Source organism: Lagopus leucura, unplaced genomic scaffold (genome assembly GCF_019238085.1).
Source record: "Lagopus leucura isolate 7727_CA_CO unplaced genomic scaffold, USGS_WTPT01 Super-Scaffold_73, whole genome shotgun sequence".
Classification (NCBI taxonomy): domain Eukaryota; kingdom Metazoa; phylum Chordata; class Aves; order Galliformes; family Phasianidae; genus Lagopus; species Lagopus leucura.
In genome coordinates, this window is record NW_024962252.1 from 54,402,793 (window position 1) to 54,419,235 (window position 16,443).

Sequence of the window (16,443 nt, forward strand, 5' to 3'; positions counted from 1 at the left end):
TATATATATATATATATATATATATATATATATATATATATATATATGTATAGTTTGAAGGTCTAACTTGACATTTAATGCAATACCTGCAAAATCATTCCTTGTCCAGGAGTGCCATTATGACAAGTGGAATCCTTCCAGATCAGTTGAAATAGCAAGTTAATTGTTATTTTAATAGGTTTCTCAGATGCTTGATGCAGAGTTACCTTTCTAATAGTTTTCATTGCTCATTAATTACATTTCCTCTCTTAATTTCTCTATTTCTTTCCTATTATTTGAGGAGTATGGAAACCCATATAACTAATCACATCTGAATTATGCACATGAACCATCCCAGAAACATGTTGCTGGGCTCTTTCTTTAGGTCAAGAGGCTATTTCAGATACAGAGTAATTTCTCATCTTGTGATAGAAGCTTATTGTGAACTTTGATACAGCCAGTGGCAATGTATAAGGTCTACCTCTTACGCAGGAATTTTCATTCTAAACTAATTAACACATCCTAAATCCTAAAATACTTGAAATGAGAAATAATTTCAGATGGGTGAATCACTTGATTACTTTTCTCTACTAAATGTTGTGAAATTCTCTGAGAGCTCTATCAAATGGACTTCAATTAACATCCTGAGAGCTATGGTTAAATGATTTTTTTTTCTCTGTACTGTATCATAGTACAACTTAAGCCACAGTTCAGAAGTTTTCCTTGGCATAATGTATTAGTTACATATGATGTGATTGCAATGGAGTTATGAATACAATTAGAATCAGAAGGTATCTAAATCGGTATCTGTTTTCCTTAGTATACTTGTTCAGTACAATTATTTAATAAATGATTTATGCACAGCACCCTGCAGGAGACCTCCAGCATTTCAAAAGAGAGCATTTGGTTCCTCATTTAGAGCACTTTTTATTGTCTTGAATAGGCTTTAGACAAGTTTTTGTCCTTATACAGGCCTTTCTTTGGCGTACCTGTAAAATTAGTAGTCTCTTCAATCTATAGTTTCATTCTCATTTCTTAAATGTGAGATTTTTTCAGCTCATCAGAACAATATCATGGGTGATCATGATATATCTTCAGTTTTTCTAGATTTATGAGGCCAGTCATATATTCTTTAAGTACCTATGATTAACTGTAACTTTGCCAGAATGTGGGACTTCATAAGTCTACAGAGAACCCAGTTTGCAATTGCTGCTTTCTCCTCTGTGGAATCTAAACGAAAAAAAAATTAGAAAAAATTTACATTTCTTTATAATAAGAGGTGAACTTCAGTGATGTAGTGAGGCTGAAGGAAGCAGAAAGCAAAGATTAGGTTAACAGTGTTTATAGAATATGCTTCAGGGTTCTTATTTTCTGTCATTTCCACTGCAATGTCCAAGATTTGCCTAGAGTTAGAAAAATTGCCTAGTATATAAGCGTATTATAGGATATGCAAGTGTGCATTGTTATATACATTAAGTTCATAAAAGTGCAGCGAAACCTATTTTCCCAATGGTATTTGATTTATCCTGCAAGTAGATCTTGATTATATATATTTATAATAAATCATAATCTTCACAATAGCTACATGCACCTTCATACAATAATTTTTTATGTAATTAATAACAATGCCTTCTATATAAGATGTGGTTATATAGATTCTGTGTCCAAAGATGGGGGCACATCTGTGCTTTTCTGTATCTAACATAAAATTAATAACTCAAAAATTCTTTATGCTGTTCATGACAGTTTCTCAGATTGCATCTTGCTCATTTTTGTGATGTATGTCAAAAGTAATTATAATAGCTGGAAAAACTCTAGGTTGTGCCTCATAATAATAATAATGTGCTTGTTGACATCACAGCCAAATTTTGCCACTTGGTAGGACTGAAAGAAATCAAATAAGATGTCAAGATGATCAAGAGGTGTCACCCCACCTCGGCCCCCCCCCCCCCAAAAAAATGAAAGAAAATCTGGAGAGTGGAAGATTAACAGAAGTTACTGACTCAGGGCAGTCTGAGAAGAATAGCAGTTAATTTTGTTTCTGACTTGTCATTCTACAGTAGAATGAACAGTCCACTTCCATTTCTTCCTCCTTCCTCCTCACTTTTGCATGAATGCTTAGTGCAGGAGAACAGAAGAGGGAAACACTGTATATCCTGGCTCCCATTCTAGCTACCTACATTTTAATAAGCTATTAAAAACAGTGAAGTAGAACCAGTGGGGAAGAATCACATGCCCTTGTAATGCTGTGAATGTAGTGTTTTATCCTGTAAACTACAATAAGTCATGGAAATTCCTGATCCTTTATTAAAGTAAAAGTATAATGATGTATCTGCAAAATACATTGCTGGCAGTCAATACAAGCAAAGTGACAATAAAATAATAAAAAAAATAATTTCCTGGATTCTAATGTAGCTTGCTTTAAAATATTCAAATATATGCTCTGTATATGTGCTTGCTCAGTTTATTTTAAAACGTTTGGCCTCAACAAAGTATAGGTAGGCATATAACAATTATACTATTTTGTTTATCTTTGTTTTCATCTTGTTTCCTCATACAAAACATTGGCAGCTTGTTCCAGTTTAAGCATGTAACAGTGCTGCAGAATACCGAAAGTAAATGACAGATAGACAAGCTCTGTAATTTACTTAAAATTAGTGTCTGAAGGAAGTTCTTTAATGAATAAATTTCTAAAAAATCCATAATAGAAACAAAAGTTCAAAAGCAAAAATGAAAATATTTTTCTATTAGCTGTGTCATATCTGGGTAATTATTCCACAAGGTGTATGATACATACCTATTACATCTAAGTACTGGGAAAAAACCAACAACACATACACACGCAATAAATAAAAGCGACAGCAATAACAAATGCAGAAGCTTTTTTCATATTTGAGCACTTCAATAAGGAACATCATGCCCAATAAATTGGGTTACATTCTTTGATGGGAAAGAAGTACAGATGGATAAGGGAAGAGTAACTGACTTCATCTGCCTGAACTAGTGCAAAACATTAGACACTGCTCTCTACAGCATATGTCTCTCTAAATTGTAAAATCATTGATTTGACAGGTGGATCACTTACATGGTGAGTAAGGAACTGGCTGGATGTTTGTATTCAATGAGTTGTGGTCAAAGACTTGGTGTCCCAGTAGAAACCTGTGATGAGTGGCATTCCTCAAGGATCAGTACTGAGACTGGCACAGTTTAACAGCTTTGTTGATGACGGACAGTGGGATTGAGCAAGCGTTCAGCAGGTTTACAGACAACACCAATCTGTCTGGTGTGGTTAATACTGAAGGAAAGGAATGCCATTCAGAAGGACCTTGAGGCAAAGGAATAGATGTGAGAGGTGGTTGGTGTGAATCTCCTGAAGTTCAGCAAGGCCTAGTGAAAAGTTCTGTGCCCAGATTATGACAATCCCAAGCACAAATACAGGTCGTACGGAGAATAAATTGAACTGGAATTACATGGTCCTTAAATTCGTATCAAACCATTCAGAGATTCTCCGATGATACTGGGGAACCTCAGAAAACTAAACATGAACAAACCTCTCTTCTGAAGATGAAAATATGAAAACTGGATAAAATATCTTAATGTTTATGAATTTTAAATTATGTATCAAACTTCACTTAAAAAGCATTAAATTGGAATACTCTAGCTCTCTTAGCAGCAGATTCTCACACAATAAATATTATTCCACAAATTTTTCTCTTTTTTGTAGTCATGCCTATATTATGTTTTTATTCAGATAAATATCAATGAGATGATCTTTTACATTCCTTTGTTTATGTCTAGTAATAACAAGGAAACCTAAAATAATAATGGATACTCAGGGAGATTCCTGTGTATAAAGAGGTTCTCAACCAGCGCAGAGCAACCCAAAAAGAAAGCTCATTATAAGCTTAAATATGTATGTGATGTAGGCTGAATTTAGAGAAGAGTAGTTACTGGATCTCCCAGTGCTTCTCTATTGATGCACAACTCTTACAAGTTATGTTCAAACAGTCTAATTTACTGCAGCCTAAAAACTGCTTTAAAGCCAGTGCAAAAGTCCTTGAAAACGTATTTACCACTGTGGTTGACCATTGCAGCTGCAGAGAATAACACTAGGGAAGAAGAGCTTTTCCTTCACTGATTTCTTCACTCTGTAATAGAAAATAATTTAATAATCTGTATGCATTTTAATTATGTAGCATGCTGTTTTCACACTGAAGCGTATCATTCAGCAAACATGAAATTAACATGAAGCACTATGTTTCTGAAACCAAATTTCTGATGGATTTCTCTTAGAGAACTGTTAAGTGGTAATGTAATTAGAAATATAAAATAGAACATTTATCTAGATTAACACTTGTTACAAAGATAATGTCTATTGGCCAAGCACTTATTTATTAATCAGATCCTGCAAGCATATTTTAAATGAATAATCAAAAAGAAGTCCTGTTAAATGTCATTTTGATTTTAACAGGTGAAGTTCTGTTTGTTCCATCATCAAAAAGCAACCTAATTAACTCATATATTATTCCATAGCCCTTCAAAATATTGCAAGAATGCAAAAGCTATTCAGCTGAGCTAAGGCAAGGGAAATGAAATTTTGAATTAGGCATTCTTTGGGAAAACGCATTCAAATAGAACCTCAAAGTTTCAGAAAGTTTTCTTTCACTGCCCATTAAATTTGATCTTTAGAGAATCTAGACCCTGCTCTATGAAGGAAGGATACATTAAACTCTTGTTTTCTCACCTGTACTGCACAGAGAATTAACCATAAATCAAAGAGTGGTGCCCCAGTAGTCTACTAATTGGGATTTCTTTATTCTTGCACAGCAGTAGGCTAATGATCCAGAAGGTAATCCCCCAGTAATCCATTTAGCTATAGATAAAAGGAGACCCTCAGCCCCCCATCATCACTGGCACTACACTTTGGCATTATTTTTTAATATACATGACTAAAAAACAGGAGTGCTTCCATAGACCTCTTCCTTCATCCTTTTGAAACATTAGTACAGGTGAGAGACCAATGTGTAACATGTATCACTCATTACTCTCAGAGCAAATCAAAGGATATACAGATCTCTCTGTATTAATCTTGTTGATAACTTTGTAGGGTTTTGCTGAGAATGGGCATTTCCCCATACCCCCTTCCTTAGGCTGGCAGAAGCCAGCAAAGATCCATGGATTCTTCTATCCTCATCCAGCTACTCTATACTGCAGATGATAAAAGAGTAAAACAAGCAGAGTATTTGTCACCTCCTGTGACAGAGGGATTAAAGAAACCAAATTAAAACAAAAACAAAATTGGATCGAGTTGTTCACTACTCACCTGCCCCAGAAAAGCTTAATCATTTCACGTGTTTGGTGATTCTACTTCCTCAGCTTTTGGAAACTTGGAAATGTTTGAGAAGCAAAAATAAATACTAAAAAAATAATACAAATTTACCATGACTGAAAAGTCTGGTCTTCCAAAATCCTCATAGCATTGGTCCTTAACATTGCTGTTCACTTCAATTGAGAAGAGATCAAGGTTACCTGATAATTCTGCCTGAGAAGATAAATCTGTTAATCTTTATTTTAGGAATGTCAAGCTCTGGAAGATGATCCTACTCATTATGGAGCTCCAGCATAGCCTTGAAAATGCGGAGCCATTTGCCATTTGTCGGATGAGACAAAATTGACTTTGTTTCTTCAGCCTGACAAAGCAAAGTCTGGGAGCTGAATGCAGTCTGTAAACTAATCAAGGAATAAAACTTCATGAGAAGAGTAACGGTACTCTTGTACTGAGGATGTTAGGGCAGTAACAAATGGCTCATAAGGCATTTTTCAAGCATCCAGGCTGTCACTTAGAACACAGCTTCCAACAAGGACAGCTACTAGAGCCAGAAACTGCCAAGTAACAGCAGGACAGGACAAGCAATCCAACTGTGTTCCTGGCATAGTTTGTTAACAATTGGTCTTGCATAATGTAGGTTCTCTGACAACAAGAATGGACTCTCTCTTTGTTCTTAAAGCAAGAGTCTTAACTCCACAGGAAACAAAAGCCATATATAAACTATTTTTTAGTATCTGGTGCTTTTTTGAAGAGATGTAATTTGTATTTCAAGATTCATCAGTTTCTTTCTCTCTTTTTTATGTGGCTCAGTTCTCCAGAACAGAGTTTCTATTTCTAATGCTAAACCAGCTTGTCAACCAGGCAAGTGATGTAATTCTGTCTGTCCCAAAGCAAAATGAAAGAAAGCTGAAAATACTTCAGTTGCCTGAGCCAGTAAAAGCAGGAGGCCATCCATCCTGCCGGGTGCATCTAAGGATGGAAAACATCCAGTGGGAAGTTAGGGGCTATCTGTAAGACAGGGATCTTTTGTAAATCTTTTTGTTGCTCCAGTCCTCTGCAGTTCTCATCATTACCACAGCTAAGAGTTATTACATTGGTGAGCCTGTCTGCTACATCATAAAACATAATATCTGCTGCATTTGTTTCTATTGCATCACAAAAATACATTCACACATGAGCTTTGCAAGACAAAGATGAAAGTATCAACAAAGGCTAGGAAAGCTGTGTGAAGGATGATGAGAAAAAATAATGAAAACAGAGAAAGCAATGGAAAGAATAGGTGGTATTATGCAAGGTAAAACCCTCCACTTTTCCCTAATGCCTTGCAAGCAAGTAACAACTCCTCCTAAAAGGACTTTTTCTGAGGAGAATCCTGTATTCCTATACATTGTCATTCCTAAGCTTAGCATCCAAGTTATGTATTTTTGTATATTTTTTTTATATCTTGTCTTACACTTTCATGTGCAATAAAATTTTAAATCCTCTAAGTCTATTTAAAATATCAGAGGAGTTTTATGGTTTTATTTATCTTTTTAATGTGTTTTACTGAGTGCAGTCTTAAAATATTTTGTCAGCATTTGTAATTATCAGGGTGTTATAAACAATCCTGAATGATGCTCCTGAGTCAGCTATGATTGTACATGTGCACAAATGCATGAAAAGCCTCTCTGTGGATTTCAGGACCAGGAAATATCCCTTTCCATGGTTGGTGAAAATGCACACAAGTTGATTCCATTCCTGTTTTTAAGAGTTTCATGTCTGAAAATCCAACACCATTCAGTAAAACAAAATATTCTACTATCTGCAGTTACAGTTATTCCTATCCTGTGCTAGAAGAGAAATTCTGGAGAAACATAGTGGGACGTTTTCTTCACAGTTGTATTCCTTCCTCTTCACTAGTCGCATTCTCTGTGCCTGTGATGATCTTGAAGTGCCCTATCTATTCACCTTCCTCCAAGCATTTCGCTTAGCACCGTCTTTGGAACTGCCCATTTTTTTCTCATCGTTAATGCAACTCTATGATTCTAAGACATTGTGCAGGTGGGTCATAAGACTGGTGGTGTGTCGAAACACTAGCAGACTGAAAATTTGTTTTATTCAGCACAACTTTGTGACTTTCTCTCTATTTTTATCATCTAACTTTACCACAACCTATGGAGTTGAAGTCAACGATGTTACATTTTTTACAATTATTTAGTCTACATGTATGGATTGAAAATTATATCCCCTGTAGAATGTCAAATGTTGCTATAATAAGTTCTGAACTGTACTTTGACACTGATACCAACTCTGGATTTATTATCCTGAGGATCAGTATCTCTCCTTTCTGTTAGATTCTGTTAATATGCACAAAATTTATCATGGCAATTAAAATGCTTCTGTTTGCTAATCCACTGAGGGATTATTATTATTATTTTAGTTACTGCTATGGGAGCACAAATTTTACATTTGACTATATATGTAGTTTCCTTATAAGCATTCCTTTTTTTTTTTTTTTTTTCCCCTGAAACCCACTCCATCTCTATTATACCATAAAAAACATATTCTAAGATTCTGTACTTTCCAAGAGGAACAAACTATTGAGGAGATTAAATATTAGATGTGGAAGACAAGCTGTTTTTCTAAGTGTCTTACTGCCAAACACAGAATAAATAAATAAAATTTAAAGATTTTGGAATCAGGGGATCAGAAGTTTGATCACTCCACCGTTGGTTATTTTAAATTGAGCCAATTTCTATTGTGTATATTTCAATAGAAAGCTTTGTATATGAATTCTGTATATAGTTTTGTTTCTTTGTTCTAACTATTTATTAAGATATCTATATATATGTTATCACAAAAATCCTATCAAAATTCAAACTACATTGGAAAAATTTCCAATTAAATACTACAGCATCCATCTACTAGTATGCCTCAAGTATTTCCAAAGCCCACTATTTCCAAATTTACTACTCAGATTTTCAGAATGAGATAGGAATTGAGAGTGGACAACTTTTAGAAGACCAGTTTTTAAGTGAAGACATTAAAATTACATGCCTAACTTTTGTGAACCTTGTGAACTTCTGTGAAGCCAGCTTAGACTAAAATCTGTTCTGGAAAAGCATCATAGAAATAGTGATAATAGCATCTGATCTGTGCAAACTGGTTTTCACTTTACATGAAAATAGCAATAGTCAAAAAAATTTCAAAATGTCAGAGTACAAATTTTTGAGAACTTTTCCCCATAAATCCCAAATTTTATCATATGTGAAGGCTCCATCTAAATGAGAACAATAAACTGTAAATTCTATCTCTTTCAAGGAGGTGGGAGATGGATCACAGGAGTGCTATGGCTTGCATCATTCATGAATATGCATTTTATAAGTTGCACATGCAGAGATGCATAGTTTTCTTACTGCAGGAAGTAAATAGTTCCTTAGAACATAATCCAACCACTGAAGTCTAGAATTTTAACAAAATGTAGATGAATTCTAATTACTTAGCTGCAAACTTCCAGTTTCTTACTAAGATATGATACTATAAATGTAAAGTAATGGGGACTGGAGACTTCTTTGCTTTATCTTCATAATATAACTGAACAATCTTCAGTTAAAAATATTTTCCTCCAATAATGTAGAGTCAGCACTTACTGGAATCTCTGTTCTTTCAGATAACTGTAGCACTGATTCAAACCAGTAATGGTTTGCCATGGTACTAAAGTGATTTTACCTCCATGTATTTTGAAAGTTATGCTAATTCTGAGAAAAAAAAAAATTAAAAAAAGTGTCTTCAGATCCTTTTTATAAATTATTAATAAATAATTTCATCATCACAACTACCGACAACTAAATGTAGATTCAATGTCTTTGGACATCAAATGAGTCAAGGGACACATTCTTCTTTGCACGCTTTGGCAATTCCAAAGCATAGCATTCATCACTAAAAACAACTGATACATTCATAGTCTTAGTATAAATTCTATGTTGTGAACTACTAAAAATATGAATTAAAAAGAAAGATACTGTCAACTCATCTGCCATTCTTTTACATTTCTGCTAACTGTTTGGTAAACTACTAGAAAAGCATATCTTTTTTTGTAATGAATTCATTTTTTTGTAATGAATTTTTAAGACACTACACACATTCTTTTGCTCAAATTTTTAAACTTGTTTAAGAAGACATCTGCGCATGTACATGTTTTATCGTATGGACTTATCTGAAGTTGTACCACACCTAAATTAAGCCAAATAACTAGTAATAATGGGCTCTTTTCAGCTACACACTCATTTTCAAATGAATTTATTGAAGTAAAGGATTTACAGCATATGGACTTACAGACTTCTCATTTGTTTAACTCGCATCCATATGTACAGCTTTCAGTAGAGAACTCTAGAATAGTATTTACAATGTAAATATCAACTTTTATTACATAAGAAACAAATATATCACAACTTTCACTTCACAACATATTTGTTCAGATTTGATGACTAAAGTCATCTCTTTGAAATACTATGTGGAACTGAAAAATAACTTGTTGAAGAATTTTCTAGGCGTCCTTCAGAGGTCCTGAAATGCAAAGGAGAAATATGTTTTAATAACCACTTTGGTAAGTTATTGCATCATGAGGTATATAAAAGCAAACAGCAAATAAGAACTAACAGCTGACAGAAAACAAATTTTGCACTTAGAACTGATAAGTATGAGATGGGGGTCTTGGTGGGAGCTTGATAAACCTTGCAGCCAGTAGGTAAGGTTGTAGGACCAAGAATAAAGATTGAAGGGTTAGACAAAAAATCGTACTGTGTGTTGGCCTACAGTGCAGCATGGATCCATTTAAAAATAACTTCCTTCAGACAGATATGTAAATGCAGGCTCCTTAATGCACACTGCACCAATAATTGGGCACTATGATAAAATGATCAGTAACAGTCAGTGCTAACTTTTCACCAACAGAGAGATCTGGGTCGTCAGTACAGCTGATGAAAAACGAAAGGATTGAAAATAATTCCAGGAAAACACTGTGCTGGTATTCTCTCATACTTAATCAGTGCCAGAAATTTTAGAAGGTGCTTAATATGGAAGCAGATAGTCTAATCTTGTGTAGAAAGAACATTTATTTTCTGAATCTCAGCAATTAGAAGTATTTTTGTTCCTTGAAGCATAAGCAATTTTTGTCTTTTCTAATATTTGAAATCTTTAGAGTAACTGCCATATATATGTAAAGGGAAAGAAAATTTTATTTCAGTCTCTGAAATAAATAATTTGGAAAAATGCACTTTTTCTTTCTCTGAAAATGTTATCTTCAAAATTATGCTTTGTTTATTTGTTTTTTTTCCCGTATTTGTAGCCTAATTATCAATATTTTAATACATTTGTGAGAATAATAGGCCTGATTCAACTTTATGTTACCCTTTCAATTTTATGTCCCTGTGATATGAAGGATTTGTGTTTAAGTAAAAAACAAAAAACTGTTTGTGGATGAGCTTAAAAATAGTAATAGCTAAATGTAAAGCTGTAACTGCAGTATTTGCGTGCCAGATGAAATATGTGCAGCAGACTTCAGGTTGGAGTCAAGCACTTTTTTAATACCAATGGTTCACACTGCTTATCCTCTTAGTTCTTGGGCAACTCTTAATGAGATGGGGTATGTTAAACAAAATGTGCAGCCTTTTTTTTTTTTTCAAACAAAAATTAAAAGAAATATTATTGAGTTTGTTCTCTGAAGAAATAATAATCTTTGTAATTAAAAATGAGTTAATTCTCATCTTAGGCCACAGTGCATACAAGTTGAAACACCCAAGTGAATTAGGTACATTATTAACGGTGCCATTTAATTAGAAACTTTCAATAACAGCAATCATGGGATAGTTTAATTATTATTATTATTAAAATGATTATTATAGTCACACACAGTCCCTACAGAAACAATGAGCATTTCATGGAACATGGCCCTTTCTGCTTTTCTGATAGGTATATTTGATGCATGAGTGATCTCACTTTGTGGGTAAAGTTAACTAATAGCAAAAGGAAAGAAAATCTGGGCATACCAATGGGAGGTGGCTCAGCAGTTCATCTACAGAAACATCATCATAGTTTTCTGAAAAGGAAGGTTCAAGAATTTCTGCTTCATCTCGAAGTTTGGCTGGATTTAACTCTTCCTGGCTGTTGTGGATCAGAAACATGTTTTACTGTCTTCAGAAGAAAAAGCAAACAAGCAAAAAATGCCATGCTCTAACTGTAGTTATAGTAAATGTTTTAAACTTATACAGAAGTTATAAATCATATGAAATAGCACATTTAAAAAGTGAAAGGACATAACACTTAAAAGAGGTGGTCTAAACATGTGAATATGCAATGGAATACAAGACCTAAAATATACAGTGGCAACTTCTCACCTACACTGACTAGCACACATATTCTTTTGGGAACTTCTAGACTTTCTGTCATTACATGAAAATAGAATTTCAACAAATACTGTGTTTTCCTTTAAAAAAATTGTTCATGTTCCATAGTTTTTCATGGTTTTTTTCCTTTAGAATGTTAATATATACATAAAATACTAAGATTATGCCAGCAACATTTTAAGATTGCCAGATGCAATCTCTTCTTTATTATTTTACTCTAATCTGATTGTAGCATCTGTTTCAGTCTGGAAGAAAATGCTGTCTGTATTTGAAAGTCAGGTTATATCTAAGTTAAAAAGTCATTAATGCTCACCATCTTTCTTTGTCCTCTTTATATATATATACATATATATATATATATATATACACACACACAGGTATAACTCATAAATCTTATCTTTTAATAACATACAGCTATGGGAAATAAACACATATTTTCTCTCTTGTGGTACCTTCGTTTTCCAGTTAGAACTGAGTTTAAGTATTTCTTCACAGCCATTTGCTTTCGAAAGCGGCTGTAGTTGTCAGTGAAGACAGCATCAGAGTGGCGTTTGACAGGGCTGTCCTGGGAGCTGGCAATGTGCAACAGTCACGAAGGAAAAAAATAACAGACATTATCAGTTTAAAAGAAGATATTAAATGAGTGAAATAAACTTCATAATGTTAAGTTAAAAAAAATCAAATTTTTGATTTCAGTGTTCAGTTCCAGCTATTTGGATCTTTCTGCTCTTGGAAAGAACTCATTGCCTCTATTGCTTGTTATATGTCCTAATAACAAGGAACAATGACTTTAGAGACTTCTGTTAAATGAGTTCAGTAGGATCAAGTGGTTGAATGGGAAATTCACACCTTTTTCCTATGTATACTCATAGCAACCATTATTATTTTTTAATAAACTGACTTATTCTAATTTCTTTTATTCATGTTAATCTATTTCAGTTCAGTATCAAGGCAAGAACTGGTTTAAGCCACTGTAATCTCTTAAAGGACCTGGACGCCATTCATACTGAACTCTGTGAGGACTGAGCCTTCCTCTGAGGAAAGGAAGAGTGTAACATTACACATACAGCTGCAAATATTGTTTTAACAAAGTATTAGAAGACAGAACATCCTTTGTGAAATCCAGACTTGGAGGCTTAATTTTGAAGCATAATCTTGGGAAACACAGTCCTGTTCTGTTCTATGTTACTTTATGGCATATGAGAAACTGGCATTATATGTTTTGCACAAAGGCAGAATTGATACAAATGGGTAAAAATGGTGAACCTAATTTTCATCCAGCTTTTGAGCAGATGAAGTACACTCTCCTAGGAGCTGTTACATTGGGTCAGACTAAAGTACCATATTATTATATTCCCAAGAGTGCTCAGTAGATGCTGCTTAGAATATGAAAGCAAGAGAAGTACAGAATGATCCTTATCAGCACCCTGAGACCATTGGTTTATTAACAGCCTTGTTTGTAATTTGCCTGCAGACCCACTCTCTACAAATTTGCCTCATTTGTATCCTTCAGTGCATATTTCCCACAGTGCTCTGGCAATGCATTCTATGGTAGCAAAAAAGAAAATCATCCCATGTTGTTACTGTAAACCAATCATTTCTTTATTTCATTGAGTATCACCCTGATGTTATGTAACTGCTGAGTAGTCAATCATTTTCTATTTACTTTTGCCAGTTGTCCACCAAGCTAGCAAAATTACCACCAGACAGAGAAAAAAGAGATAACTGGCATGGTAATCATTACAACATTGCCACTATTTATAAGCAGTACAGTGTCTATTACTCTATCCTTTGCAGCTGTATCAGAAATAAACAGTAATGTATTCATTCAGTAACAAAACCCACAAAGTTGTCAATAGGATTTTCAGCTCCCCATTACTATATCTATTGCCCTTTCATTTCCTTTAATGAGAACTTAGTTACAGAAGGGTAGAAAATTGCCAATGAATCAGCTACAACAAAACTCTGCCTAATGCAAGTGTCACCTCACCTAACTCGTTTTCTAATAAGCGAATGCAGATATCTCTTCACAGCAAGTTTAGCCAAAAGATGGCTGTAGACACTGGTGAAAATTCCATCAGCATGCCTTGCATTTCTGAAATGGACAATAAATAAACTCTACGATACAAACTGGGTTTATATCATTGTGATAATGTTCATTTTGCAAACATACTTCTTTCCTTATCTATTGTACATATTAAATTAAGCTAATATCATAAAACGACTTCCAGATTTTCACAGTACATTGTTTTCATCCTTCTTGGGAAGTGAATGAGTCATCTTGCCAAAAAGGCAATGCAGTCAACATTTCTGCAGATGTTCCTGCTACTACCAGTATTCAACCAGAGGCCATGGTTCGGTTTTTTGTTTGTTTGTTTGTTTGTTTTGCTTTATTTTTCTCTGTAATAGATTCTTCCTTTTCTATGTCTGCTTGAAAATGAATGTGACTGATCTTTCGGCATAAATCAAGCAATGCATCACCATTTGCACTTACGATTATAAAAGAAACTCACCTATCAATAACTCTGGACAAATCAAAATAGAATTTCTCATTTTCAGGTAGTGTGTTCTGCAAAATGTCTGATTCAGACTTTAGGGACCCGTGGGCGCGGTCAGATTCACTGGCTGCATCAAAGGGCAATCTGTTTCCCAGTCTAATGGAGAAGAAAAGCAATGAAATACAGTTGGCTGGAGATATGCAACAATTCACTGACACTTAACATTCCAGCTTGTGGCAAAATACGTATCTACCTACTTCTTTAATCTGCAAAGCATTTTGAAGAAGTTTTTACGAAACAAAATCACTGTCAGGTATAATTCTTGTGCAGTGATAGAGTAACTGACAAAACAGATCTTCCTTTACATATGTTCATGAAATATGTTTTCATTATACGCGGTTACCTCCAGTGAGCACAGCAATTACAGCTCAAGTGAAAACTGTGAGGCTTTAAACAGCTCTATTTTATATAAACAACTGCTTTATTGCCCACCTCCACCCATACAAAGTGGAAGGAGTTCTGTGAAGTACTTACCCTTCAGCTAAGACCTAAAACATGCATAGGGGTGCTTATGAAACAGTTCTCAGGCCTTCTTCATAGGAAAGCAAACACATCCCCGAGAACTTCAGATACAAAGTGCAGTCGTGACTCTTTTAACACTGTTTCTACTCTCTGCTGTTTCCTTTTCTAGTTGCAAGTCAAAAAACTGACCCAAACCTCTAAAATGTATCACTGCAAATGCTCCGCATAACCTGCGTTACATTTACTTCACATATTCATAAACTGCTTTTCCACGTGGTATGTTACATTCTACCAAGGACATCCTGAATGCCTGGAAGTAGTTTGGTATCAGAGGTTCCTTCTGCCTGCTGCTGTATTCCACTGCTATGCTAAACCCCAGCATGTGCAAAACTCATGTGTGAGAGCTAGAAAAGATTTTTGTGCTACTGATTTGGCAGTCACTATAGCAGTTGTATTACTTGCATATTCGAGGTGTTTAAAAGTTGTCTGATCAAAATAGCAAAGTCGTGGCTGTGTAAAAATAACCAACCTGATCACAAGTCTTGGAAATAATTCACTGTACATTGTTCTCCTATAGTCTTATTTTACTTGCATTCCTCTTACATGTATGTAAAAAACACTTCACACCACCTGACTTAATCTGGTTAAATAACTAATAGAAACTTCTGCAATTCGAGACATGCAGCTTTCCAAGAGTACACATCAATACGAGTAGATCATTTCCCTTCCTTCAAGATTTGGGGAAAAAGTCAATTTTTTCCCTACGGACGCCTGTGCTTTTGTGCTTTTATCTCCTAGCTTTCCCATAAGGAAGTCTGCGCTGTCGGCGGACACCCATCTCCCCTCGCACCCCTCCACCCGCCCCAGCCCCTTACCGCGGCACAGCAGGGAAGGCGGCGCCCCGCGGGGGCAGCGCCCGCGCCCTCCAGCAGAGGGCGCTGAGGAGGGCGAGGGCGAGGAGGAGCGGGGAGGCGCCACGGTGCTCCATGGCCGCCACCTGCGGAGGGAACAACGCAGCCGTCACCGCCCGCATCGCGACCGGCCCTGACGGGACGGATGCCGCCGGCAGTGGGGTCAGCCGGACTGACAGCGGCCGTTTGCGGAGAGCAGCAATGCCCGGGACTTAGCGATTAAGAACCCCCCAAATCAATTGATAAATAGACGGATAGATGGATATGTATATGGTAAAAAGGAAGGGCATCTTCCCGGCTACCCAGCCTCGCATCAGCCAGACGGCTGAGTTGAGGAACGGGCAGAGTTACTCACGGAGCCGCGAATTCGTCGGTGGGGCTGCTTGGGAGGGCGCTCCGCTACGCTGTGGGGATGGCGCCCTGTCCCGCTGCGCGGCTGCCGAGCGGAGCGGCTGTCGGGGTGCGGCGACGAAGAAAGGAGGGCAAAGAGGACGAGATGGAAGAAGAGGAGAGCTCCGTCCCGCCGCACGATCTGAGCTGCCCGCCGCGCCGCCGCGTTTTATAGCGTTTACACGTTTCTGCTTCCGAAGGAGCAATCACGTTACTGGGGAGACGTCACCCTTCCCAAGGGGATGGCCGCTTTGTTCAGGACAGTCAGAGACTTATATTTAATTCATGAGCAGCCGCGCATTCTACCTCTTCTCCCCCTCCCCCTCGTTATTTGATTTCCATTAATGAGTTAGTTTTGTGGGGAGCAGGGCCCCGTCGGCAGCGCGGTTTCGCCTGGTGAAGCACAAGAGCAACGGGATGCTCCGTGGAGC

General features: G+C 36.2%; 1 protein-coding gene across 1 annotated transcript; it reads right to left on the minus strand.

Annotated features, from left to right (window-relative positions):
- Window positions 1–9,570: 9,570 nt before the first annotated feature.
- On the minus strand, window positions 9,571–16,181 carry LOC122187683 (vasoactive intestinal peptide). Its single transcript, XM_042885429.1, has 6 exons — window positions 15,978–16,181; window positions 15,587–15,708; window positions 14,205–14,345; window positions 12,144–12,263; window positions 11,335–11,449; window positions 9,571–9,853 (listed from the first exon to the last, which is right to left on the minus strand). The coding sequence occupies exons 2-6, from the start codon at window positions 15,697–15,699 to the stop codon at window positions 9,845–9,847; spliced, it is 498 nt and encodes a 165-aa protein (XP_042741363.1). The 5' UTR covers window positions 15,700–15,708; window positions 15,978–16,181; the 3' UTR covers window positions 9,571–9,844.
- Window positions 16,182–16,443: the final 262 nt, after the last annotated feature.

What these genes read in the sequence shown, in the direction of transcription:
- LOC122187683 (XM_042885429.1), bottom strand. Translation starts at nt 15,699, where the DNA reads ATGGAGCACCGTGGCGCCTCCCCGCTCCTCCTCGCCCTCGCCCTCCTC. An exon ending in GCCTTCCCTGCTGTGCCGCG is followed by an intron (nt 14,346 to 15,586) that starts GTAAGGGGCTGG and finishes CTTCTCCATTAG; the next exon opens with ACTGGGAAACAGATTGCCCT. An exon ending in GTTCTAACTGGAAAACGAAG is followed by an intron (nt 11,450 to 12,143) that starts GTACCACAAGAG and finishes GATCCACAACAG; the next exon opens with CCAGGAAGAGTTAAATCCAG.